This window comes from Tachysurus vachellii, chromosome 13 (assembly GCF_030014155.1).
Source record: "Tachysurus vachellii isolate PV-2020 chromosome 13, HZAU_Pvac_v1, whole genome shotgun sequence".
In the NCBI taxonomy this organism is placed as follows: domain Eukaryota; kingdom Metazoa; phylum Chordata; class Actinopteri; order Siluriformes; family Bagridae; genus Tachysurus; species Tachysurus vachellii.
Window position 1 is genome coordinate 5,237,441 of NC_083472.1, and position 27,381 is coordinate 5,264,821.

Below are 27,381 nucleotides of genomic sequence, written 5' to 3' on the forward strand. Positions count from 1 at the left end.
TTTAATTATCATAAGTTATTACATACTTCATTAGTTATAGTGATTCAGTAGTTATTACATACTTCATTAGTTATCATTAGTTATCATTAGTTATTACATACTTCATTAGTTATCATTAGTTATTCATTAGTTATTACATACTTCATATACCCAAACCGCATTTTATAGCAACTAGACATGTTCATTTTCTCTAAAATATACAAAAGGATATTGCAGAACTAATCAAACAATAAAAACATACTGTATAAGTGAACTTGAATAAGCAACAAATGTTTTTAAAAAATAAAGCAAATTGCTAAAACTGTGCTTCAAACCCATGACAAACTGCTTGTAGGGAGTTAAGTCAAATAAAATAAAATGAAAATAAAATAAATAATATATAGTATCTTGACACCGTAACCACTTTCAGTATAGGTTTGATATCAGACTCAGATAAGCGTGTGGCTTAAAATCTAAGAAGTGATTGGGATTATAATATTTTTCAAGTATAAATATTTAAATATTGGCATCAGGTTCAGAATTATTCAACTTTTTAAATGAATTAATTTCATTTTGAAAAGAATTTTAATTATTAATGTTTTTGAGCCGATCTTTATGAAGGGTGCCAATTGTTTTGGAGATGACAGAAGAAATAGTTATACAGAGATGAAGTGAGGCTACAAAATTAATTATGTACTTTTGGATGGCTTTATATCTGGTCAAAACTGTGGTTTTGGCCAAACTACTATTTTTTTAAGGAAGGCCTTTAATGCTCAACTATGCAGCTTTTTTATTTCACGTCTACATTTTGTTCAAAAGCCCAGTAAATAACTGTAAATGTAGAGTGCTGAAAAAAAAAATCACTGACGATTCCTAAAGACTGCTTATCACTGCTTATGTGGATCAAATAAGAATATTTGAATTCAAATATTAAGAAAAACAAAAATACAACTCAAGGACACAGGTTGTATTTCTACATGTATAGAGAAAATGTACAATAATTACGTTTAAACAAAGCACACAACATTGGAACGCACTGTTATGTAGATCTGCTTAATTTTCAGAGACGTTTCTGCCGAATGATTTGGCAAAGTCGGATACGGTGCAAACAATCAGAGGTTTTGGTGTTTAGATAATTCAATTCAATTCAGTTCAATTTATTTGTATAGCGCTTTTAACAAATTTCCCATTGCCTCAAAGCAGCTTTACGGAAGTATGGAAACAGAAGAGAGAGAAAAATAAATATATATATATTAATAATAACAAGAAGAAAAAAAATAAGAATAAAAATAAATAAGTGAATTTAATTTAAATTAATTTCATTTAAAATTTAATTTAATTTAAAAAAGATGAACTTAATTTAAAATAATATATCTATCCCTATCCCTAGATAAAGCGAAGGCAAAACGAAGGCGTCTTAATTCTCAGAGGAGTCGGTTTCCTCGTTGGAGCCGTCGCTCTCCATCTCGATCCTCTTGCGCTGCTGTAGGGATTTACGCGGCGATGGTTTCCTGCACGGATCCTTCAGCCCTTGTGCACTGCCGCTGCTGTTCGATGTTGGACTGATAGCCACCTGAGCTACACTACAACACAACACAATATAGCCATGCCGTCAAGGATCAGAGTAGGATACAATGAACTTTAAAATTCTTTTCTATTTGTGAGTTAAAACCCCATGACTGACTCCAACAAGTCTCTAACAGTTGCTCTGTGTGTTCGGATTGGATGCATGCTTGCTTTAAAGGACTTCTCCTGACAGATATGTCGACGTGACACTGTTGCCCCTTTTCCACCGAGGCAGTTTGAGTGCTGGTTCAGAGCCAGAGCCTAATTTAGAACCAGTTCTTTCTGTTTCGACCGCCAAAGCACCGGCTCTGAACCAGGAAAAGTGGTTCTTAAGTAGCACCGAAACTTTGCAGGTCTAGACTTAAGAACCGCTTGTGTCAGGGGCTGTGGGCGGGGCTACTGTTAGCGCATTTGATAATGTACCTTAAGTATACTAATGTTTAATACACTTTTACTTTAAGCACACATGATAGTAAGTAGCTACATGCTAAGGCTAACTTTTTTCTGTGTTAATGAAAAATAACGTTATGTACTTTCTCGGTTACAACCTCCGTTTATACAGATTACATGGAGCTGCACGTACACGTTGGATTCGCTCCGTTTGGGTGTTAATGTAGGTTCACAAAGCCATGAGCATTAACAGTAAAGCAACATCCGCTATTGTTGATGTGTTTGTGTTTGCCGCTGCTGCGCTAAATTTGCTGGGACACGTGACACGTATACAGTGACGTCAGACTCGGCTCTGTGACGGCTCTTTAGCCAGTGGAAAGGCAAACCGGTTCTTAGAAGGTTTACCAGTGGAACCAACTTTGAACCAGCACCAGTGCTAGCTCTGAACCAGCACTCGGTTCTTTTTGGTGGAAAAGGGGTATGTGTGACATATTCTGGAGACACTGTTACTGACTAAAGGATAACAGAACTCACAGCCTCTCTAACTCCTGATCCATCTCAGGGTCGATGAGCAGGTCTGATCTGTTCGGAAGAGCACCTGGAAAAATAGGAAGATATGTCAACTTTTTGTCTCCTCAATACTACTCACTACTATACTACATCTTCAGAATCCCTTCTTGCCGGTTTTGAAACCTCACCGATTTCCTGATCGATTCCCTCATGTTTGGACAAAGCCATCAGGAAGCTGTAGTAAGAGACTCGCGTGCTGCTCTCCAGAACCTCCTTAATGGCAGAGAGAGGGGGATGTCTAGGAAAAGACAGGATCAAGATACACTACAGAGATTATATTTTGTATATTTAATATTTAAGATCAGGGCCCATATTCATATAAAGATTCTTTTTGTAAAGAGTTTCTCCTAGAGAAGAAATTCTATGAAAATTCTTAGAATTGTGGGCGGTTCCTCTTAAAATTCATAGTAGATCGTAGTAAAGAAAAAAGTTCTTAACCATAAAGCATCTTAACTATTAAAAGAGCTCATAAGGTCAAAAAGTCTTAGGAGCAGTGAGGAGGACATTTAAGAGGATTAAATGGTTCTTTATCAGAGGAGAAAATGACTGAACGGTGAAGAGGGAGAAGAAATGTATTGTATACAATTCATTATTTAATAATGATAATGAGTTAATAAGGTGATACAGATTAGATCGCGTAGGGATTATTTGTCAGGGGAGCAGGGTAAAAACAGACCCAAGTGCAGGATAGCGTAAAATAAAACAGGGTTTATTAACTAAAAAACATGAAACCGGGACAAGGACGAAAACTAAACCAGACGACAAGAACAGACAACAACAGAGTATTCTGTGCTGCTTAAGGCAACGTGGGTCGACTAAATACTAATCACAATTAGATACATGAGGAACAGGAGTGCCGAGGAGGGGAGGAAGAGGCAAGGGAGGGGCAGACACGTGACACAAAACAAACAAAAGCACGTGGCCAAAGTGCGGGCTGAGTCCTGACATTATTTTTGTGACCAATCATATTAGAGATAACATCTCCGACACAGCACAGAAATACTATAGATACACATATATACACACATATATATATTCTGCTGCTATGTCATTTAGAGATACTCTAACATCTCCAAAACAGTGTCGAAATGCCGCAGAGGCAGAAATAATATAATTTAAAGTGAATAAAGAAAAGGCTTTTATTGGACCAGATTTTATAAACGCTCCGTTTTATTTATTTATTAGACAACCAATCACAGTCTTTATGTGGTAGCCTAGTGGTTAAGGTGTTGGGCTACTAATCAGAAGGTTGTGAGTTCTATCCCAGGTCCACCAAGCTGCCACTGTTGGGCCCCTGAGCAAGGCCCTTAACCCTAAATTGTTCAGCTGTTGTATAAAAATGAGATAATGTAAGTCGCTCTGGATATAAGGGCGTCTGCTAAATGCTGGAAATGTAAATGAAATGTAATTGTAAATCTTCAAGAGAACGTGTCATACTTAGTTACAGGGTTAAGCCTCGCTTCCTCTCTAAGATAAAAGTGTTTGTATTTTTCTAGATAAGAGATCATTCTTAGAATCTTTATGAATATCGGCCCTGGTGGTAAAACTAACACAACTTAGGCAATGCAAAAAAGAAAATAATAATTTTTGTACGGAAGCGTATTGCATTCACTTGAGGAAAAAAAATCTACTCTGTTTTGCTGAATTAACGAGTTAATTATCTCAGAATTATGAGATAATTTTTCATGAATAAAAAGTTTTTTGCTCTGTTTTTCTGAATTAACGACTTAATTATCTCGAAATTATGAGATAAAATTTTTTTGAAAAACATTTTTTTCACTCTGTTTTTAAGAATTAATGAGTTAATTATCTCAGAATTATGAGATCATTTTTCATAAAAAAAAAAAAATTAATTGTTCTGTTTTTCTGAATTAATGAGATCCCTCAAAATCCTGCCAGGATCTCTATTTTAGGTGGATTGCATGGAAGTAAACATGTCCCGCCTTTCAAGTTTAATCCGGTTTTATTTTACTTTGGGTTTGAGACATTGGGAGATACTGCTGTCTTTAAGTAATATAAATGGTATTGTTATTAGTGCGTCAACTTTGCGCAGACACCTCAAGACTTTGCGCCTGTTCAGACGAAAAGAACATTCTGATCTGCTTGACGTTGCTGTGTTTCTCCAGGATCAGTTGAACTGATATGGTATGCTTCACGGATATAAGAAAAAAACTTTTTATTCATGAAAAATTATCTCATAATTCTCAGATAATTAACTCGTTAATTCAGAAAAACAGTAGATTTTTTTTCCTCAAGTGAATGCAATACGCTTCCGTACATTTACACTCCTTGGAAAAGATTTTAATTTGTCCTCATAAAACCTGCAGGATCTTTCAGAAGCACCTGTAAATAACACTGATGTTTACTCGACTGATGTTTACAAAGATTCCCTCAAGATGCCAAAAATCCACACTAAGGCATGATTTGTGAATTGTTCACTTAATATAAAAGGACAGTGCACTGTGACTGATGAGAACTCATAGTAAGTCTTAAGTTTCAACAAAATTGTTATCATATGAGAAGCGTTTATTTTAATGCATGATTCTGTGATCAAATACAAAGCGCGAAAACTAAACCTTTAACAGCGAAGTGTCTTACTTGTGTTTAAAGCGTTCACACAGTCCCTCGATACACTCGAGCAGGACGGAGGAGTCCACGCCCTCCTGTGTGTCCGTCTCCTCGCTGGATATCGTTTCGGCTGACGTCGAGGTCGGGACGATGACGGTGTTCGGGTTCTTTCCCTCAAGCAAGTCCTCATAAATCACCAACACACTCTCTAGGAACTCTGGCAGAGAAACAAGAAGGGATTTACTGAATCAAAAAAGAAAAAATAAATAAATATAAATAAATAAAAACATCATCCAAAACTTTAAGAATATTAAGACCTTAAAGCAACATTTCCAAGAGGAATTCACACAATGTCATCATCATTTTTATTAATGCAATTATTTTTTTATTTTATTTTTAATTCAACAGTGTTTTACATACAGAAGATTAAAAAATCTATATAAATGACTATGAAGCAGAAAAAAAAACCCAATAACTAAAAATAAGCAATAATATTTTTTCTACTGAGCTGGAGTTCCTGATGTTCTCTGGGAAACCATCGCCGACGTAGCAAGACTACATCATCTGAGCAAAGTGCACCATATGGACCTAACGAATGTAATATGTCTAAAGTCCATCATTAGTGCCATTAGTACTGAATGAGCTGTAATGCTAATGTAGCTATAAAGAAATATACTAAAATCTGTCTTAATGATTCAAGCTTCAGTGGTTAATGACACCTAAGAGCTGCTGCTGTGATCATTAACACTGTGCTGTGCTCATCCCAGGACTCTGAACATTCAACACAGTACTGCTGGGCTTTAGTTTTCTACACCTGTATAGTCTAATACAGCAGTTCTTAACCTGGGGTCTCAAAATAGTTTGCGAATTGAAATGAGATAACTAATTAAATGTGGACTGTGGCTCAAACAGTTACGGCTCTGAGTTGGTGATCAAAAGGTTGGGGATCAAGCCTCTGCACCACCAAGCTGCCACTGTGGGGCCCTTGAGCATTAACCCTCTCTGCTCCAGGGGTGCAGCATCATATCCGACCTTGTGCTTTGACCCAAAATTCCTAACAAGCTGAAATATGCAAAGAAATTCAATCCCCTGCGCTGTAACATACAAATAAATAAATGCTTCTTATTCTTTATGTCATCGTAGCTTTGATGCTGATTAGATGTGCAGTAATTTTATTTCATTTCTCTTGTCAAAAACAAGTACAAGTACAAAACACCTCGCATCCTCTATCCAAATCCAACCATCACACTGAGCCAGTAGTCTGAATCATTAAAGTTGTTTTATATTCAATTAATCTTTATCTATCCAGCATCTAAAGTAGAGGCCCGGGTCAACAAACACTGTCGTTTGCTGTATGATATCTAATCTGTAGTCACCCAGAAGACGTTCCCTTTGGAGTCTAGTTCCACTGATACCTCCGGCTTGCTCCTTTCTCTGAACTGAACTGTACTGTACTGAGCACAACATACTGTACACACGCACATCATCTGTATGGACTGCACAGACCTACACCAAACACACACACTGACACATCAAACTGTTTACATGCTGCTTACATCCATCAAACTGTTTACATGCTGTTTTGCACTCTTTTTGCTCTTTTGCACAAACTGTCCAACATTTCAGTCATTTTGCACATACTATACAATATTTCACTCGTTTGCTGTTTTTTGCACAATTCTATACATTATCTCAAAGACCTGCTGCTAAGAAACTGTGTTCATTCTAGTATTACTGCACGAAATATTGTTTGAACATTCAGTATTCACATACAGTATTTACACTGGTCGGTCGGCGCCGTTTCTGTTTACTGTTTATTGTCTTTTGTGCATTGTACTTTTTTTTTTTTTTTTTTGCGAAATCTTTTTATTGCAAACAAAATCAAATAACAATACAGAATCCCATTTTGGTTTTACATGAAAAAGGAGTAAAAGTAAGTAAAAGAATTATAAGAATAACAATAATAAAAAGGAAGTAAAAAAGGAAAATCAGAAAACAAACCACCCACCACCCGCCCACCCCGGGTCCTGGCCCTTTTTAATTATCTAACAATAATTTTCATTTTACAAAAGAAAAGAAAACCTAATCCGGCAAAACCTGAAGGCCTATGAAATAAGAGATAAACGGTTGCCATTTATGAAAAAACCTGGAGGTATTACCTCTTATCGTTTATTTAATTTTCTCAAGCCTAATAAAAAACGCTGTATCCTTTAGCCATTGTGAGTGAGATGGTGGGACTGAGGACTTCCACTGTAGAAGAAGGCGACGTCTGGCCAACAAGTGCATTGTACTTTTTGTATTGTGTTGTAACTTTTTGTCAGCACTGTCTTTTGTCCTGCACTGTCTTGTCTGTCTTGTTTGTCTTGTCTGCACTGTTTGCACCAGGTTGCACAGTTGCACTTTATGTGGCTAAGACTACTTAAGTCCTAGCCCTGTCTTTGTTTTATGTAACACCATGATCCTGAAGAAACGTTGTCTCATTTCACTGTGTACTGCAACAGCTATATATGGTTGAAATGACAATAAAAGCTTCTTGACTTGACTTGACTTCTCATTATGGATCTAAATCTACATCCAGATTTCTGTAAAGCCGCTTCATGCTCTTATGTTTCTTTCTATTTTTTTTAAGATTAGACTGGTTTCTATTGCATAAATTAGACTTGGAGCTTCGGTCTGTTAGTTCTTGGCTTGGTCATTTAAGATAAGTGGGAAATGAAGTACTTGCCTTCATAGTAAAACTGGATTTGGAAAGCGTAGATAAAATCAGAGAGAGACATGGGGCAGTCCATAGCGTCCTCCATCAGGACAATCCTATAATACAGACATCATTGTTTACTAAGCTGAAAATGAAAACGCAGGAATTTCGCTTGGACCCTGTGGAAAATTGGACAGCGTAAATAAAAGAGGTTTATTACTTGGCCGTGTTCTGCACCATTTCAGCAGGAAAGTCTGGGCATATAAGCTGGAGAAGTGACGTGTACTCCGTCATCGTCAGCAAATCTGTAAAGAGGATAACGTGAATACTTCACAAGTGTACAGAAACAAATCACACACACACACACGTCTCACTATTCTCATAAGGACCTTCTTATTAATTAATGACCTTTGTTATTAATTAATTATTATTATATACTGACAGATAAAATATCAATTTTGCCTTAACCTCAACCGCAAAAATGAGGAAACACGTCGGCTCCTTTATTTTTATAAATAAAAGCTGCATTTTTTTTAAAGACACCCAATGGGGACCAGCCACAAAATGTCCCTGCAATGACAATGCGGTCAGATATTCAAGATATAACACACACACACACACACACACACACACACACACACACACACCTACCTCTGTTTTTTCCAATCTGTCTGAAGCATTTCCAGAAGATGTGAATGAAGGAAGTTCGGTTGTGTGCTGTACCTTTAATGTAGCTGAATTCTCTGAAGAGAACATGGTTTCCGTTCTTCACGCTGGTGAAGCTGCAAAACAGCAAATCGTCAGCTAAGACATTCGGCCATTGGGCCCCTGAGCAAAGCCCGAATCCCTCAATTGCTCAGTTGTATAAAATGAGATAAATTGTAAGTCACTCTGGATATAAGGGCGTCTGCCAAACGCCATAAATGTAAATGTAGTATAACTTGTATACATGAAGTGTTTTGAAGGTAGTGTGTGCTGCAAAACATAGTCGCTCATGTAGATCCCTTATTTTTAACCTTGTAACGAAGGAAGCAAACATCCAACACTGAATATTTCTTCTATAATGAGTAACATTTAATACAAACAATAAACACAAAGTAAATGAACAATTGATTAAATACACAAATAAATATGTCACTGATACACACTTGCTTTCTTTCTTTCACAAAATTTTTCTCTCTCAATATTTTCCTTTTTTTTTATATTTTACATTCTAACAGATTTTTTTCTTTTAATTATACCAACAATTTTGAGCAATAGAAGAAAGTCGTATTATATAAAAAAAAAAAGATCAACTGGACAGGAGCTGTGACTATAGATAGAAATTTGTTAATTATATTAATATTTATATGTGTATTTCATATATATATATATATATATATATATATATATATATATATATATATATATATATTTCTTTTTTATATTTTATATATATATATATTGCTAATATATTTTTTGTATATATTCTTTATAAACATGTTAAATAATAATAGATATTATAATACAATAATAAAGTGTATATATGTATAATTATATTACAATATCATAATTATAATTATATATTGTAGATTTGTGTATTTATCAATTACTTGATAATGTATGGATTTATTTTTTGTAGATTATATATATATATATATATATATATATATATATATATATATATATATATATATACACACACATATACATAATAAAGCAGCAAATATAGATTTTCATTATAAACATGTTAAATAATAATAATAGATATTATAACACAATAATAAAGTGTATATGTATAATTGCTAATATTTTTTTTGCAGATTTGTGTATTTATCAAATACTTGATAATGTATGGATTTAATTTTATTATATGAAGCAATTATATGAAGCAACTCGTAATTGTTAATTAATTGATTAGTTTGTTTGTCATATTAAACAGAAAACTCTCATGTCCAGAGACATGAGAAATCTGTGCAGACATACAGATCTGTGTTCGTTTCATATCGTCTGATATTTCAGGTTAAACTCACTATTCTGCGAAATATCTCACGATGCCGAACTGGATGAATTCCTCTCTGTGCTCCAGCAGCTGAGTCACAGCATCATTCAGATAGAAAAGAGTGCTGGTGTCTGCTGCAATGCACAAATACAATTAAACACACATATATATATATATATAGACTTATCAGTGCATTGTGAGAGATCATAAGTAAAGCATTAGATCAGAAAAAAATAAATTAATAAATAAATAAATAAGACTATGTAATGACAATAACATACTTAGGTACTCCTCTGCTGGGACCTTAAAACGATCTGTGTTCATTTTCATACCTCTATAGTGACCATAGATATATACATCTATATATATCTATGTATAGTGACCCATAGGACCACGTGGGGTGGTCACTTGGGGTGGCCACGTGATGATCGGTTCCGGAAGTAATATAAAAGTCATGTCAGTACCGTCATAACAGACAGCAATATGTTTAACAAATCAGGCAGCATTAAAAATTTAAAAATGTATATATATCAGATAATATCAGATTCTTGTATATCTTGTAAAATAAATACCGCTGTGTATCCTTTTTTATTGTATGTACACTAGATTTTTTTTGGATTGATGAACATTTTTTTAATCATTTTGTGGGACAAAAATTAATATACAGAAAAAAAAGATGTTTTTTTTTTTTTATGAGGAATGTAAAATGGCGAAATGTCGTATTTTTATTTTAAATCTGTTTATTTTAGTTTGGAAAGTTTCGTATCCATAAATGTATGAAAAGAAACCAAACGTTTTCCATTTTAAGCTGGAAATGAAAATGTATTTTTCGAAACTTTAAAAGGACTCACAAGCCGAAAAGCTGTCAAAACTTTAGACTTTTACAAGGCTGTTAATTCCTCTTCTCTGTGTTAATTGTTTTGCTCGATATCCATTGTGTGTAATTTATTTTTTATTTATATTCCTTTTTTTTTCATTTATGTTATGTTACTATTCTAAAATTTGAATAATATGGAATTGCATTTTGCTGTTATCATTTGTTATTGAAACAATAAAATAAAAAAATTTGAAAATATAAAAATGAAAAATAAAATCAGGCAGCATTTAAATATATATATAATACTAAGGAATTAAAAAAAGATTTAGAAAATTACAAAATAAATATTAAATTCAAATTGTCTTCAAAAATAAGCAGAAAACAAGATATTGTTTAAGATTTATTTTGATTACGTCCCATTCTGTAGAGAAGCAAACCTGTATTTTAAAAAAGAGTTCAAAATGTATATTTTATATATATTTTATATTTTATATATATATATATATATATATATATATATATATATATATATATATATATATATATATATATATATATATATATATATATATATATATATATATTTTATATATATATTTCAAAATGCAGCTTGTAATTACTTTCATTATTTTACTGGTTATGTAAAGGATCTGCAGACTATAGCTTAATGGTTCTAAAACATTTTTAAATACGCTCAAACTTTATATGTAATATAGTTTTACGGTATGTTGGTTATTAAAGAAAGAAAATGCCTACAAACAAATCATTCAATTTCTAGACGGATGTGACGTCACCGCGTTGTTACTCCATAGCAACACAGAGACGCGGCACCACCTGGATACCGCCGCAACAGGAGTTTTTGCAACATCTAGTGGTGACAGTCGATGTAACATCTTGCTTATATGATGTTACTTTATATAAATGCATGTGTGAAATATATTTTTATACATACTATTTTTTATTGACATTTCATCATAAGCATTGTATTTTTCTGACACGCAAAATGCCTTTTTCTGAGACAAAAACCTTTGTCTAAAATGAGTTGTAGGTCTATCTGTTGCACTGGACATTTAAATCAGTGCATTATTTTACTGTCACTTGCTGGTTTTATTAAAAACCAATCAGTCACTGAAATTTAAATAAGGAAATGACAGACTTTCAATCAATAATAGCACTAACAACTAACATACAGTTGGTTATCTCTAGCATTATAACGGTGGACAGTAATAATATTTTAAGTGGTAAATATATTCCAAATATGTCCTCAGTTCAGATTTAACTACTAGTCTTTATTTTGATATTTATTCATTTCAATGAATAGAAAAAATATGAACATTATTTGCAGTTTAACTTGATTTTGAGTTTTTGAGTTATATGTGCAAACAGATCTGAGTCTGTGTGTGTATGTGTGAGTGTATGTGTGTGTATGTGTGTCTGTGTGTATGTGTTTGTGTCTGTGTGTATGTGTTTGTGTCTGTGTGTGTATGTGTCTGTATGTATGTATGTGTCTGTGTGTATGTGTCTGTGTGTATGTGTCTGTGTGTATGTATGTATGTATGTGTTGCTGTGTGTATGTATGTATGTGTCTGTGTGTATGTGTCTGTGTGTGTATGTGTCTGTGTGTATGTATGTATGTATGTGTTGCTGTGTGTGTGTATGTATGTGTCTGTGTGTATGTGTGAATCAGAATCAGAATCAGAATCAGGTTTATTGGCCAAGTGTGTTGACACACAAGGAATTTGGTTCCAGCTGTTTGTGACTCTCAAAAATACAGACATAAATAACACTATACTATACAAGACAAGACAATACAGATTGTGTGTATATATATGTGTGTGTGTTTGTGTGTGCTCCAGGTTCCCTGCCATCCTTTAGGAAGTACATAAAAAATAAATATGTGTAGAAATTTGTTCATGAATCAGATCTATTTAGATCTTGAACCTGTCATTGTTTCTCACTGTCACTATCACCCTGACTATCACAATCTCCCTGACTATATCTAATCCTTCATTTGAAATGTGTGTAAAATCCAGTGTGCAGTTACGAATGCTGTTAGTTTGCTTTTATTATATACACCGTCTGGTTCCCAATGTTTATGAACATTAGTGGGATATTATAGTGAAAGTTAGTGGATGTTGAAGAGGAAGCTGGTAGGCTGTGGCGGACCCTCCCTCTGACTCTCCGCCCTTGGAGGCGTTTCAAAGCCCGGCAGAGAAATGAGAGCACATCTCGGCTCCGGCTGAAGCTCTGCGCCTTGTCTTCCTGTCCTAAAGCAGGTAACCTTCGGCTTAAACCTTCAGATATCAGGACTAAAATATTTGTAAATATAGTCTGAAGGCGTGTGAGTGGATTAGCGCTTCTATGTGGGACTGTTTACTGCGTTTTCATGGCCTCCTCTGTGTGTGTGTGATTGTGTGTGTGTGTGATTGTGTGTGAGTGAGTGTGTGTGTGTTTGTGTGTGAGATCTGTCAAACAATAAGTGTGTGCCGTGTTGAATTTGTACCCACACCAAACAGCCATGAATTAATTATAAAATCTATCAGACGGATCCGCTTTTATCCCCCTGCATGTTTGCTCTTGCCAGTAAAAATGTCCAATTTAGCGATTTGTGTCGTTGCTAGGTGAATGCTGTGCTAAGCTATGCTATGCTAAGCTATGCTATTCTGTGCTGTGCTATGCTAAGCTAAGCTGTGCCTGCATTGTATACTGCGTTATGCTAACTAATTTCGTGCTGGATTCTCATGTTTGCACTTTTTAATTACCAACTTAAATTGTTACTTAAAGCTTTGACTTGTTCAAACAGGTAAAATTTGAGCATTTTAGCTCGGAAATGTTTGGCTAATATGTTAGCTTTAATCGCCTATATTTTAGTCAGTTCTTTCCAGAGTCGTTATTTAGATGCAAAACTTATTAAACCAAATGATAACATTCTCGTAAAAACACCATAAAGAGTAATATTATTCAATGGTCACTAAATTCTAGATATTTATGTTGTTTTAAATAGATAGCAAAATAGTTTATTGTCCAAAACTAACGGTTTATAATAGAGGGGTGGTATAATGAGTAGCAGTTAGCTACACTTTAACGTTAAATAAGACTATATTAAATTTGTATTAATTAGTGTATACTGTATATCATTTTAAATTATATAGAAGAATATTATATTTTAATTTTCTTCTTAGCAAAGTAGGTGTTTGTTAATCTTAATACTAAATAACTATTAAATGTCTTACTTGCATTTATGTCTAAGGGAATTATCTTTATTTTAAAAACGACTTGGTATATTTTGTTTTGTAGAAATGTAGATTTAAAAAAATATAGAAATTAACTAATGTAAACTAATAATAAGGGTATAATTATAGCTTAATATGTCTGCTTAGGAAAGTTAACACTTGGTTACGTTTAACATTAAATAGCACAATGAAAATGTTCAGTTAGCTGAATTACAATGCTGTTAATTACTTTATATAATTTATATATCATTTCATATCAACTGAATATTAACCGAAAATATAATATGACTGTTGGCAAAGTTTTAATGGTGTAATGGCATTATTTCTCAGTCCTGCAGTATTAAAATGTTATTGTAGTGTTACTGCAGTAATGTAATGAATTGTTAATAATGTACCAAATTAAACTGGTGTTTTGATGTAATTTTGCCGCCTCGGACAAAAAGTGCACGATGCAGAAGGATTCGACTGCACCGTAATTTGACCGTACGGTTAGAAATAGAAGTAGAAATGCATTGCGTGTCATTTTTGCTGACTTTCGTTTGCAGCCACTTAAGAGTGAACCAAATTTATTTTAGAAATATTTAGACTCTTGTATGAAAGCCACCAACAGGAGAACAGCAGCGATAATACAGTAGTGGTGATGGAGAAACCTAAACATGACGTACTATCTGACCTGGCAGGGAGTCCTTATTACTTTTAGCTCACTTTGAATTATGTTTGTTTGAGTCAGCTTTTTTTTTATTCTGCACCAGCTCGCATCGTGCTGCTTTCTGATGTAAAAAGATTGTCTTTCTTCGATCACAGGTAAGTCTCTAGAGGATCTTCATTGTATAATCTAACATGGAGGACACACATTATTCACAGTCTGTTTATAGAATTTGTCTGAGACTTTATTATGGATCATTTTACGGATTGTAGCAAATAATAAGCTCATAAGAGAAAGTTTTCATTTGAGGTGAATGTATTCTGTTAGTTTTTTTTTTTTTTTCTTTTCTTTTTTATACAGTACTCTTAAGTTATATGAGAGTTCTGAATTTTGGCTCTTGCACAATACTGATCTGATGTTAGCATCGTCTCGGTCGAGTTTGCATCCTGCATGGCCTTTCTCATTCGTCATTTAACATAATGTATTCATGTTGTAATATACATCTAATACATTACTGCTAAGCATAAAACCCTCACGTGAAAGTAGTCTGCCTTCTTCTGCATACATGAGCTGACGAACATCTGTTTAGAGTGCGTGTGCCTGGCTCCTTGCCATTCCTGAGTTTACCCTCAGGTAGTCTTTTTAACGTCCTGATTAAATGAATCGAATGTGTTTTCAAGCACAGGTGATACAAAGCACTAGGATTTTTAAACACTGCACTTTGTTAATTCTGGATTGTTCATTGTATTTGATTATTGATATGCACAGGAGAACTCTTAATCCATAGCACACATTTGTCCTACTGCGTGCATCAGTTGTGTCTGTAGAATAGGGCTCGCTATATAGAGTACACTCATAGCAGCCTCATGATGTGCTTGTCTGAGTACTTTGCTTATCGTGAATGATCAGGGTTGTTTATTAGGGGTCAAGCCCCGAAGGGTCGTAGACACCTATTGTTATCGTTAGTTTTCTTCTTCTTATTAGGGGTCAAGCTCCGAAGGGTCGTAGACACCTATTGTTATCGTTAGTTTTCTTCTTCTTATTAGGGGTCAAGCCCCGAAGGGTCGTAGACACCTATTGTTATCGTTAGTTTTCTTCTTATTATTAGTATTCTTCCTCTTCTGCCATTGAAGTCAATGGCAGCCCATAGAACCGTATGTAGGAAAGTTTTGTAATTTGGCACAAATGTAGAGGACAGTTTTAGAAGTTACTATAGCAACTTTGGTGTGTCTAGCTCAAACCCTCTAGCGCCACCAACAGTCCAAATATCCAATTATGTTCATGTTCATAACTGATGACTCGTAAGGCCTAGAGACAAAATTCTCAGAATCAGAATACAGCAAAAAGAAGACTGGGCATCAGTAATACATTTACCATTTTACATAAAGTAAGTGCATTTATATTCATAATTTTGTTATTTGTATTTCGTTTCAAGACAATGGAGTGTCTTTTTAGAACATTTGTTGTATGCTTTTTCAAAGATAGCCTGACTAATGCCAATAGATGAAAAGAAATCATTGCAATGCCATATCGCTATGAAACTTGGTATGGTTCATCAGCGACATGTTCTGAGCACATCTAATCGGCTTGACCCCCGGTATCACTGCATGTTATTTTCTCTGCATGTTTTTTTTTTGTAATTGTTAAAAATCTCAATTTTTGAGTTTTTTACAACATGGCTTCTCTGTCTTGTTGGCAGAAGTAAATATTATGTTTGTTTTTTTTTTTCCAGTGGTTATGCACTATTCTTTCCACAGGAATTACAGGAACTTTCGTTGAGGTTTTATTTCACAACGCCGAGGCTAAATATCCTTTTATAGAAATCAATACGAAATGCGAAACTCAACGTTTCTCAGATGCGCATTAAGGAACATTAAGCAACCGCTCGCCCTGACTTTAGCCGCCTTCAGCCTAGTGTGTGAGTGTAAAACTGTAAAATGTAAAAGGGTTTTAATAGATAATTGATGTTTTTCGTTGAGTCACGCTTTGTTGGTTTGAGTGACATGTTTACATTCTTGAACAAGATAAATCATTCTTATCTAAGTGCTAGATGATTAGAAGTGTGTATGATGCTTCAAGGTGAATATTTACATCCTGCTGTAGAGCTGCCAAGGAGCGTTTAGTCTTTCTGACGCAACTCTGTTTGTTCATGTCCACAGAAGCAGCCCAGGCAGCGTGTATGCCTTTTTGTAGATAAACATCTTCATTTTTTTTTAATGGAATCGGTGCATCTATGTTTCTATAATGGCTTTAATATCATGGTAATTTATCTGTGTCTCTGCTTTCAAGCTGTGATGTAGTGGGTGGCTCAAGCAGGGTCTGGGTTGTTGATCGGAGTATCAGGGCTTGAGCGAGGCCCTTAACCCTTCATGCCCCAGTGCTGTATCATGGCTGACCCTGCACTCTGACCCCAACCTCTAAAGTTAGGATATGCCAAGAAAGAGTTTCACTGTGCTGTAATGTATATGTGACAAAATAAAGGCTTCTATTATCAAGGCTTCTATTAAGCTGTAGAGTTAAAAGGAAGAGTTCAACCAAAAAAAATAAATATATATTTTGTTATAGTTGATGCTCTTAGACATAAAGATTTTTTTCGCTCATCATACTATCTGCTCAACAGTAGGGGGAAAAAAAGAATAAGTCCAGTATAAAAAAAAAATGCGAATCAAATTTGAAGTGTAGAATCCGATTTCTAATCCACACGTGTGTTCAGGCCGCGCCTTTTACCTGACTGGTGGTGTGATGCCAAATTCCAGTCTGACTCAAGGAGGAAAGTGATCCTAGCTTCAAGATGGCTGCTACTCCTGCGGTTCAGTCCGTTTGTACAGACAGTGCATAACGGCATGTCGGTGTCAGGAACCGCTTAAGGAAATTCTGGCTCTGTCACTTCAGTGTGTGTGAGAAGTAAGCTGGCTAATTAAATCCAAACTTCTCTCATCAGTTCCATTAAGATTGGCTAATTGTGTGAAGTAGATTTTTGACTCGTTGAAAAGATAAAGAGATTCCAGCGTGCGTTTTGTTGTCTTGAGCGCTGCGGTTAGCTTTTGAGGTATTATTGAGTTTATTGTGGTTACTCGGATTACTGCGTTATTGTCATTACTATGTTTTACTCTGCTTATTATATTAGCTTCAATGACTGTGGCTGCATTACTCCAACCTTTGTTCTTTGTTATTGTGGCTCTAACTCCAACCCTAAGCTCTCTGATATTCCCTCTTTACAACTGCTAGGATTAAATGATAATCTCCAAATGAGCAAATAAACAGGTAATAATAGAACTTCCACCGTGTTGGACTATATCCAAGCAAACATCGTCCTGTTTATTTCTGTTTAGTCGAGTGGATAAGGCGAAAACAGAGGAGCCGTCACCATGGGGGACGACAGCGAGTGGATGAAGCTGCCCATCGACCAGAAGTGCGAACATAAGGTAAACACCCTCTCACTCTCTGTCTCTCTCTCTCTCCCTCTCTGTCTGTCTCTCTCCCTTTCTGACTCTCTGTCTTTCTGTCTGTCTCTCCCTCTCTGTCTGTCTCTCTCTCCCTCTCTGTCTGTCTCTCTCTCCCTCTCTGTCTGTCTCTCTCTCCCTCTCTGTCTGTCTCTCTCTCCCTCTCTGTCTGTCTCTCTCACTCTCTGTCTCTCTCTCTCTCCCTCTCTGTCTGTCTCTCTCCCTTTCTGACTGTCTCTCTCTGTCTTTCTGTCTGTCTCTCCCTCTCTGTCTGTCTCTCTCTCCCTCTCTGTCTGTCTCTCTCTCCCTCTCTGTCTGTCTCTCTCTCCCTCTCTGTCTGTCTCTCTCTCCCTCTCTGTCTGTCTCTCTCTCCCTCTCTGTCTGTCTCTCTCCCTCTCTGTCTGTCTCTCTGTCTGTCTCTCTCTTTCTCTATCTCTCTTTGTCTCTCGCGCTTGCTCTGTCTGTCGCTCTCTGTCTTTCACGCTCTCTCTCTCTCTCTCTCTCTCTCTCTCTCTCTCTCTCTCTCTCTCTCTCTCTCTCTCTCTCTCTCTCTCTCTCTCTCTCTCTCTCTGTGTGCTGAAATCATCATGGACGTGTTACACCAAGCTGCATCTACATCAGCACTTTACACTGTTGGTGTTACTCAGAGGTTTGCACCTCGGGGAACACGTTATTGCCTGCACATTATTTTTCTGCAGTGTCTACCACCATGTGCCTATTCAGCCAAGTTTGAAACATGCCTCATTGTTGTAAAAGAACAGTTGTTGTCACTGCGCCAGCATCCGTTGACTCGCCTTTATACTATTGTCGTTCTGCAATGGCACTGACAAGGTTCGTGACTGAATAAAGTTCTGCCTGGAGTTCAGTTTAGTCATGATGTGACGTGAAACACCTGAGCTACACATAGGATCATTTCAACACCTCAGACAGCCAAAATATTATACACTGACATTATGTACTGTTTTTGTAGTAAACTCAGTGTGGTCTGTGGATCAATGGTTTCAGTTCCAATTTGTTGGTCCTGTGTGTAGCTTTCACTTCACATCATGAATATACTGATTATGGATCCAGTCGCGGCCTCGTCACTGTCTGTGCTACTGATTCTGATGAGACGAGTCATTTGTCTCATCTGAAATCCATTCTGTCTAATTCAGTCCAACCTGTTGAATGTTTGTGTTGCGAATCAACAGGGTTTAACTGAATCGCCTGGAATCAGTGTGTCAACTCTGTGGGATCGACTCCCAGCTCCTTAAATGTGAAACAATTGGTGGCTTTTGATGACTCAGCAGATATAAAAAAAATATAGTGTGTTTATTAAGAAAAGTAAACATTTTAGAATTTATTCAGCACTAAAACAAAACACAAAAAAATGAAACTGCTTAAAAGTTAATTGATTCAAATAGATTCACTACAACTAACATTAAGTTAGCAACTAATTGCTAACTATTTTTATCATCACATGTTTTTCAACTGTTGCAGCTCTAGTTACGCTAATCGTCGAGTAATACATAAATAAATGCTGGTCATGTATATATTCAGACGCAGGACTTTTAGCTATGAGACATTTCAACCGTGATGGCATGGTTTAGTGAACAGAATCATAGGATTGTTTACATTGAGGACACGCGCATCTATTTTGGTGGCCGTCTTCCCAATGGAATAGACTTTTAATTGAAACACAGAAGAAGTGTGTGGCATGAAAGCCTGAATGGCTCAGGCAGCAGGAGTTTTGCTATAATTCGTCTGTCCTAGAAAACACACTGCTGATGTAACTGATCTGTATGCAAACAGTAAAAGAGTAACTTCTTTCTCCAATAAAACCCTCTCCCCCTAAGGTATGGAAGGCCAGACTGAACGGATATGAAGAAGCGCTGAAGCTTTTCCAGAGGATCACCGATGAAAAGAGTCCTGAATGGGGGAAATACCTGGGACTGATCAAAAAGTTTGTTACAGACTCCAACGCCGTGGCTCAGCTGAAAGGCTTGGAAGCAGCACTTGTCTTTATTGATAATGCGCATGTGGCTGGCAAGTAAGTGACTCCAAACAAGACATATGTTCACACACAGCTGTGTATCACCACACAAGTTTCTGCACCATTTAGTCATCGGTCATTTTCCACACTCCATCCAGCTCTCCCTTATTATAAGGAAAGCTCTCTCTGCCCTCTTCCACATACACAAGCTCAGACACACATCACTGGATGCTGTGACAGAGAGGGAGACAGACAGACAGAGAGAGAGAGAGAGAGAGAGAGAGAGAGAATGAAAGAGTGAGAGACACAGACGGAGAGAGAGAGACACAGACGGAGAGAGAGACACACAGACGGAGAGAGAGAGACACAGACAGACAGACAGAGAGAGAGAGAGGGAGCGAGAGACAGAGGGAGACATAAAGCGAGAGACAGACAGAGGGAGAGAATGCTCTATCATTAAGCTTTAAACATAGTTCATGGTGATTAACCGCCTTGATATCCATTCTCTGTCGTGATTTGTCCATCTTAAACTGGACGAGATGCTTTGTTCAAGAAGGAATTAGTGTTAAATCTGTAATGAACTCAGAAACAACGCTAACCCATTAGTTCCTCAGGAGCGCTTGGTTGCACAAATCCACTTCGAGAATAATCTGTTGCACATTATTTACATTTACATTATTTCCTGTCCAGTGTCACCAAAATGAGGATGAGGTTCACATCTGAGTCTGGTTCCTCTCAAAGTTCCTTCCTCATTTCATCTGAGAGTGTTTTTCCTCACCACCGTCACCTCAGGCTTGTTCTTTAGAGATAAATAGTAACTTATTTTTAAACTTTATCACTTTTATTCTGTTTATGCTGCTTTGAGACAATGTCAGTAAATCAAATTGAAATTGAAAGTTGTTTCAGATGAATACCTTTTTTTCCTGTGTGTGCGCCATAGTAACAGAGGAGTCACATGACCTGCTGTGAACATAAACCTTTTTACAGAATGGCGTACCTTTCACCGCCCGAGAAACCACTTAGTCATTGTGCATGTGGAGTTCAGGAAAGAGAAACGACTCAGCTCTAGGATTTGCATGTGGTTTATATTTGCATACGGTTGCTCGGGTGTGCTGGACGCTGCTTTAATGGACTTTTTCAGTCTGAATGTAGATCCTAGTGATTGTTCTGGTGCATGATTTCTCAGACGCAGACATGCTTATTAAGCAATGGGTTGTGTTTATCCCAAAATGGAGATGATGGACAGAACCTTGACATTGATTATTTCTGTATCTGACAGCATTTTGGGCCACAGTGGTTATGGGGTTTTGAGGCCTGTATAGAATTTATTTTTCTTGGATTAATTTTAATTATTAAATTATTCTAATTATATTTTTAAAAAAAATAAATGAATAAAATGTTAAACGTTTGCAACATTGATTAGAAATTGTATATTTCTTCATGACCCAAACCAACGTAGATTATTTTACAATAAGAGCACATCATATCATGAGAAGATTCTGCGCCGAATAGAAAAGGAGTTGAATTATTTTACTATATATTACTATACGATTAATTACTTTTCTACAGCAAAAGTAGTTTGAAATTAAATACTTTAAAATCATTTATACGATTAAGCTTTCTGTGAGGAAGGAGTCTCCGGTGTCATCGGTCTGTAACGTTCGTCTCAAGAAAGCCGAAGTTCGTCACTATTCGATGAATTAAGTAAGAAACACAGGTTGAAAGAATGAGAAATCACTGTAGATGTAGTCAGAAGGCAACTCGAGCGGATCCACTAAATAATTTGTACGCCAAAGTGATAGAATATCGATGTTGTCTTTCAGGACAACAGGGGAAGTGGTGTCAGGTGTAGTAAGTAAAGTTTTCAACCAGCCCAAAGCCCGGGCCAAAGAGCTGGGAATAGATATCTGCCTCATGTACGTGGAGATCGAGAAAGCAGAGATCGTTCAGGATGAGCTCATCAAAGGACTGGAAAACAAGAACCCTAAGATCGTCGTGGCCTGCATCGAAACTCTCCGAAAGGCTTTAAGGTGAGACGGTCTGTTCTGTTGATCACTTTTTTCCAAAAAAAAAAAAAAAATTTTTTTTAAAGAAATCTCTTATAGATGAATCCTGAGTTTTACTTGCATGGTTTATTCGCAGCGAATTTGGTTCCAAGATCATTACCCTGAAGCCAGTAGTCAAAGTGTTGCCAAAGCTGTTTGAGTCTCGAGAGAAGGCGGTGCGTGACGAGGCCAAACTGCTAGCAGTAGAGATCTATAAATGGATTCGGGATGCTTTGCGAGCTCCACTGCAGAACATCAACTCTGTACAGGTGAGAGAAGAGCCTCAGATATTTGTTTTAGATTGTTTTTCGACCTCCTGATCTACCTGCAGATTACCATGATGGAAAATCAGTCAGCTATAACTTCTGTCAAAATCACAGTAGCTAAAACCAACACGTCAGATCACGGTAACTCCTCATTGTGGTAATGTCCTGACACACGATGTCCCAGAGAAGCTTCCGAGCTTTTACCCTCACCAAGACATCCATGGGGAAAAATAAATCATGAAAACACCTTTAACCTTAAATTACTGTTACATGGCCTGCATCTACGTAATAGATTATTATAAACTTTTATTCACTACACAGTCAAAGGTATGTGGACACCGGACCATCACCTACTTGTACTTTTATTGAACATTGTGTTCCTAATTTAGTTTGCCACTAGATGTTGGAGTGAGTCTGTGTGGATTTGTGACCATTCAGCTATAAGAGCATTGGTGAGATCAGACATGTTGTAAGAGTGAGGAGGTCTGGGGTTCAGTCTGTGGGGTAGAGTCAGAGTCAGACCTCTGTGTCTCTAGATCTTCCAATTTTAAAATGAGATTTTTAGCTCCTCCCCATCATTTATATGAGAATTGCTATACAAATGATGCAAAAATGCATCAGTGAATCAGATCTTACACAGTCTGCCATTGTGTCTGTGTTGTGTGCCTGACTTGGTAACAATAAGTGAGCAAACTCACTGCTGGTTTGTTGTATCTCTAGCAGAATTGATGATGATGATGATGATGATGATTATTATTATTGCCAAATAAAACCTTTTAAGGTCTGAAAAGTGATTTGGCATTTAGCAAAAACAAGGGCAGTGTGGAATTTCTGGCGAATAAAAAGGTTTGTAAATAGTTTGGTCAGACATATGACTCGTGTGTGTGTGTGTGTGTGTGTGTGTGTACAGTTGAAAGAGTTGGAGGAGGAGTGGGTGAAGCTGCCCGCCGGTGTGCCGAAGCAGAGCCGCTTTCTGCGCTCTCAGCAGGACCTGAAGGCAAAGTTTGAGCAGCAGCAGGCAGTCGGAGGAGACGAGGCTGATGGTGCGAACCCTTAGCTTGATCTCACAGTAAAAAAAAAAAGACATGATGAATTTGTTTTTAATTGTGTTCAGTATGTTGGAATAGTGACATTATACACCATCACTGATTTTTTTAATATTTTTTGAATTCAGGTTTTCGTTCATTCTTTGCCTTTTTTTTCCCAATCAAAGGCATCTGTTTTTCTTTTTGCAGTGTTTGTTTGAAATTCCAATTAAATAGAATTAAATTCATTCTAATAAACCAAGATCATGTGAATTGTGCTTAAACATTTGGTCCAGTGGTTTATTTTACAAAACAGCAAAAAGGTTCATGATCGACGCATAACTTTTAAAAAAAAAAATTTAATATACGTGTGTCTTCAGGCGATGACGACGACGGAGGAGGTGCACAAGTGGATGCGTACGAGCTGCTGGAAGCTGTTGAGATCCTTTCAAAAATCCCAAAAGATTTCTATGAAAAAATCGTAAGTCTGACATCATATTTCTATTAGACAGACTTATTGACATTCATGACAGGCTTTTTTTTCCCCCTGATTAATTATTTATATATTTCTTGTTCATTCTCTTGATAAAGGAAGCCAAGAAATGGCAGGAAAGAAAGGAGGCCTTAGAGGCAGTAGAGGTTCTCACCAAAAACCCCAAGCTTGAGGGTGGCGACTATGGGGACTTGGTTCGAGCTCTAAAGAAGGTAATAAATTGTAAACAACGAAACTGAGTTCTTCTGTGAATCCAGCTTTTGAGATTATCACGTTTGTGTTGGACCTTGCAGGTTATTGGAAAAGATGCCAATGTGATGCTTGTAACACTGGCGGCTAAATGTCTAGCTGGACTGGCAGCAGGATTGCGCAAAAAGTTTGGAACATATGCAGGCCATGTGAGTGAAAAGTAGTATACAGATCAATAGTTCATCCAGTGAACTGATCGGACTAACGGCGAATAAGGTTTCACAGTATCTTATTAAGACGTGTAGTCCTGCAAATATAATACATTTGTCTGATATAAAATGTCACAAATGGCACAAATTTTGTTTTTCTAAGGTGGTGCCAACCATTTTGGAGAAGTTTAAGGAGAAGAAACCTCAGGTGGTCCAGGCCTTACAGGAGTCAATTGATGCAGTCTTTCTAACTGTGAGTATTAAGGGGGTAACCAAGGGTACTCCATTACACCAAATACATTTTAATTTTGTACAAATACATTATTAAATTTCTAAATTATTGGGGTGACATTTATATAGTGGATCAGCCACAAAATTGAATGAATTAGACTTTCACTGCATTAGAGTTCACTGAAGGTCCAGCATGTCTTGGCTAAAGAACTGCACATTCATTCATCTTCTACCGCTTATCCGAACTACCTCGGGTCACGGGGAGCCTGTGCCTATCTCAGGCGTCGTCGGGCATCAAGGCAGGATACACCCTGGACGGAGTGCCAACACATCGCAGGGCACACACACACACTCTCAGTCACTCACGCACTCACACACTAGGGACAATGTTCCAGAGATGCCAATCAACCTACCATGCATGTCTTTGGACCAGGGGACCAAACCGGAGTACCTGGAGGAAACCCCCGAGGCACGGGGAGAACATGCAAACTCCACACACACAAGGCGGAGGCAGAACTGCACATATGATTAACTATTCTTTTAAACGACAGGTTAAAGAGCAACCCCAGTGGAAATAATTAAATTGGATTGACTTGGTTTTGAATTTGGTTTGCACCGAATTAAAAGATTGACAAGCTATAAAAACCCATTGAGCTTTTCTGCCAATTTTAAATCCATAAAAGCATAAATAATATTTGACACTAAATTAATTTGAGAGCGAGTTCTTCTGCACCAAGCCGTTAACTGTGATGCAGTTTTGCTTCCAACCAGCTGCATCATGTGATGGCATTCACTAAATTCCAGGGGTTTCGTTACCACAACGTAAAGTGGGCGTGTTTCCGGAGGTCTTGGAAAAATAGCATACTACGAAGGACAAAACAGTCATACAGGTAGATTTATTTTAGAAAACAAATAAACAACCAAAAACTACGGTTAGGGTTAGATTATCAAATAGGCCACACCTACCCGATGACGCAATATCTGTTACGCTGTTCTGAAATCCCTGGAAATGAGTGCATCCCATCATGTGATAGATCACATAAAAAAGGTAGCTTTGGTCCAGGGTCTCCAGGTCTGTGTGAGTTTTATATGTGCTCACTATGTACCCATGGGTTTCCTCTGGAATCTTCTGTTTGACAGCAAGGTGTGATGCAGCCCAACACGGTTACTGTTGACTGTTTATTTCCCATGAAGCAGCAAGCCCTGAAGTTTCACATCTGGTGTTCAAATTGAGGTTGAAGGGAGAAATGAAATTATTAATAACCCTTTTCTTATGTTGTGCAGACGAACCTACAGAGCATCAGCGAGGACGTGTTGGCGGTGATGGACAACAAAAACCCATCCATCAAACAGCAGGCATCGCTGTTCCTGGCCCGAAGCTTTCGCCACTGCACCCCTGCTACGCTGCCAAAGAGCGTCCTGAAGCCACTCTGCTCTGCTTTCCTCAAGGTATAATTCATCATTATTTAATTCATTCATCAGGGAGACATGGATTCAGCAGCATAAGTCATCGTTCAGCCAGAAATGAAATCGTCACCTTCTTCTTTGACTCTTAACATAGTCAATCAGGAATTTTTATTATTTATGCTGCATAACTGACCGCTAGTTATCTTCAGAGGTGCCAGCATCTGGGATTTAGCTTTTCCTGTCTCTTCTTAGCTTAATGTTTGTATTCTCTCTCTCACAGCAAGTAAATGACTCTGCACCAGAAGTGAGGGATGCTGCGTTTGAAGCGTTGGGCACAGCCATGAAGGTGGTTGGCGAGAAAGCTGTGAACCCCTTCCTGGCCGATCTGGACAAACTCAAATTGGACAAGGTAGATCAGGGGCTGTGCTTCATTGTGGGTTTAGTCATAAATACACGATAATGGTCTGCAGGATTAGAGTACTGACATTGGCTTCTTCACACACACGCATAGATAAAAGAATGTGCTGATAAAGTGGAACTTGCTGGTGGGAAGAAGGGAGAAGGTGGTAGTGGAGGAGGAGGGCAGAAGAAGGAGAAACCTGCAGCTAAACCTCCTCCTGTGGAAGAGCCTCCTGCTAAACCTGCCGGTCCTCCTAAAAAAGCTCCCGCAACCAAAGTAAGTATTAACTGGAGAGAGTTTGAGCTGTAAAACCTTTTAGAATTTCGCTTTTTCATCCAAGCCAAAGTCCATTTACAGCTAATTTAAAATGAGACAAATGCAAAGTATGAAAATGTTTGTACACAAAGTTCGACTCCTGACCCATAATCCGTTAATTCATATAAATCAATCATTTGTAGCTGCCTCTTCGTTGTCATAACTAATTTGTGTAAAATGAAGAAATCCTTGATTGGATATGTTCCTTGTCACAACAGCTCCAGGGCTAAACTGTGATAAATCAATAACAACTTGTCCTTTGCCTTTGTGAACATCAGGTCTGTTGCATGACTGTTCAGCTTGTTTCAATTTTACAGGCTGCAGGTCCTCCCAAAAAAAGCAAACCTGCTACTGCTGCTAGTGGAAAGTCGAAGAAAGTGTCGGAAACAAAAGAAGTCGCAGAGACCGAATTATCTGTAAGTTAGACGTTTGAATAAAATGATCGTTGCAGTTAAATACAAGGCTAAAAAGTGAAGGGTAAAAAAAAATAAAACAAAGCTTTATTAAAGTAAGTGTGTGTGTTTGTTTTTGTGTGTGTGTGTTTGTTTTGTGTGTGTTTGTTTTTGTGTGTGTGTGTGTTTTCCCCCTCAGCTGGAAGTGTGTGAGGAGAAGGCTGCAGCCGTGCTCCCAGCTTCCTGTATGCAGCTGCTGGACAGCGCTAACTGGAAGGAGAGGCTAGCTAGCATGGAGGAGTTTCAAAGGGTGACTACATACTATTCATCTCTCTCCTTCTCTCTCTGTCTATCACTCTCTCACCCTTTTCCAAAAGAACCAGAGCCAAATGAAATTTTTTTGTTAACAATTGTTTGTGTGTGTCAGGCTGTTGAACAGATGGACAAGACGCAAATGCCATGCCAGGCTCTAGTGAGAATGTTGGCTAAGAAACCCGGGTGGAAAGAGACCAATTTTCAGGTAGGCTTCATTCACGACGCCGCGCCGGA

General features: G+C 37.2%; 2 protein-coding genes across 6 annotated transcripts in view; one reads left to right on the top strand and one right to left on the bottom strand.

The window, feature by feature from the left end:
• Nucleotides 1-56: 56 nt before the first annotated feature.
• cstpp1 (centriolar satellite-associated tubulin polyglutamylase complex regulator 1) lies at nt 57-10,163 on the bottom strand. 3 transcript variants are annotated; one of them, XM_060885199.1, is made up of 9 exons: nt 10,031-10,163; nt 9,781-9,880; nt 8,420-8,550; nt 7,989-8,073; nt 7,799-7,884; nt 5,104-5,290; nt 2,634-2,743; nt 2,470-2,533; nt 57-1,562 (listed from the first exon to the last, which is right to left on the bottom strand). In XM_060885199.1, exons 1-9 carry the CDS (start codon nt 10,077-10,079, stop codon nt 1,397-1,399), a joined length of 978 nt encoding a protein of 325 aa, XP_060741182.1. In that variant the 5' UTR covers nt 10,080-10,163; the 3' UTR covers nt 57-1,396. The 3 variants fall into 3 exon arrangements, with proteins under 3 accessions (XP_060741182.1, XP_060741181.1, XP_060741183.1); XM_060885198.1 differs by having other exon boundaries at nt 9,781-9,883; nt 10,031-10,162; XM_060885200.1 differs by lacking the exon at nt 57-1,562 and having other exon boundaries at nt 2,466-2,533; nt 9,781-9,883; nt 10,031-10,162.
• Nucleotides 10,164-12,747: 2,584 nt separating this feature from the next.
• Nucleotides 12,748-27,381, top strand: part of ckap5 (cytoskeleton associated protein 5) — a 29,771-nt gene continuing 15,137 nt past the window's right edge. For 2 of the 3 annotated variants that reach the window (XM_060884729.1, XM_060884727.1), the window contains exons 1-16: nt 12,748-12,842; nt 17,778-17,870; nt 19,724-19,917; nt 21,684-21,890; nt 22,003-22,174; nt 23,082-23,214; nt 23,577-23,677; nt 23,788-23,901; nt 23,983-24,087; nt 24,251-24,340; nt 25,603-25,767; nt 26,006-26,134; nt 26,237-26,401; nt 26,758-26,856; nt 27,032-27,142; nt 27,260-27,352. In XM_060884729.1, the coding sequence (XP_060740712.1) occupies nt 17,814-17,870; nt 19,724-19,917; nt 21,684-21,890; nt 22,003-22,174; nt 23,082-23,214; nt 23,577-23,677; nt 23,788-23,901; nt 23,983-24,087; nt 24,251-24,340; nt 25,603-25,767; nt 26,006-26,134; nt 26,237-26,401; nt 26,758-26,856; nt 27,032-27,142; nt 27,260-27,352 (1,935 nt within the window). In that variant the 5' untranslated portion in view covers nt 12,748-12,842; nt 17,778-17,813. Of the gene's footprint in view, nt 12,843-14,583; nt 14,604-17,777; nt 17,871-19,723; nt 19,918-21,683; nt 21,891-22,002; nt 22,175-23,081; nt 23,215-23,576; nt 23,678-23,787; nt 23,902-23,982; nt 24,088-24,250; nt 24,341-25,602; nt 25,768-26,005; nt 26,135-26,236; nt 26,402-26,757; nt 26,857-27,031; nt 27,143-27,259; nt 27,353-27,381 lie in introns of those variants that run through there. The other variant, XM_060884728.1, reaches the window with a different exon arrangement.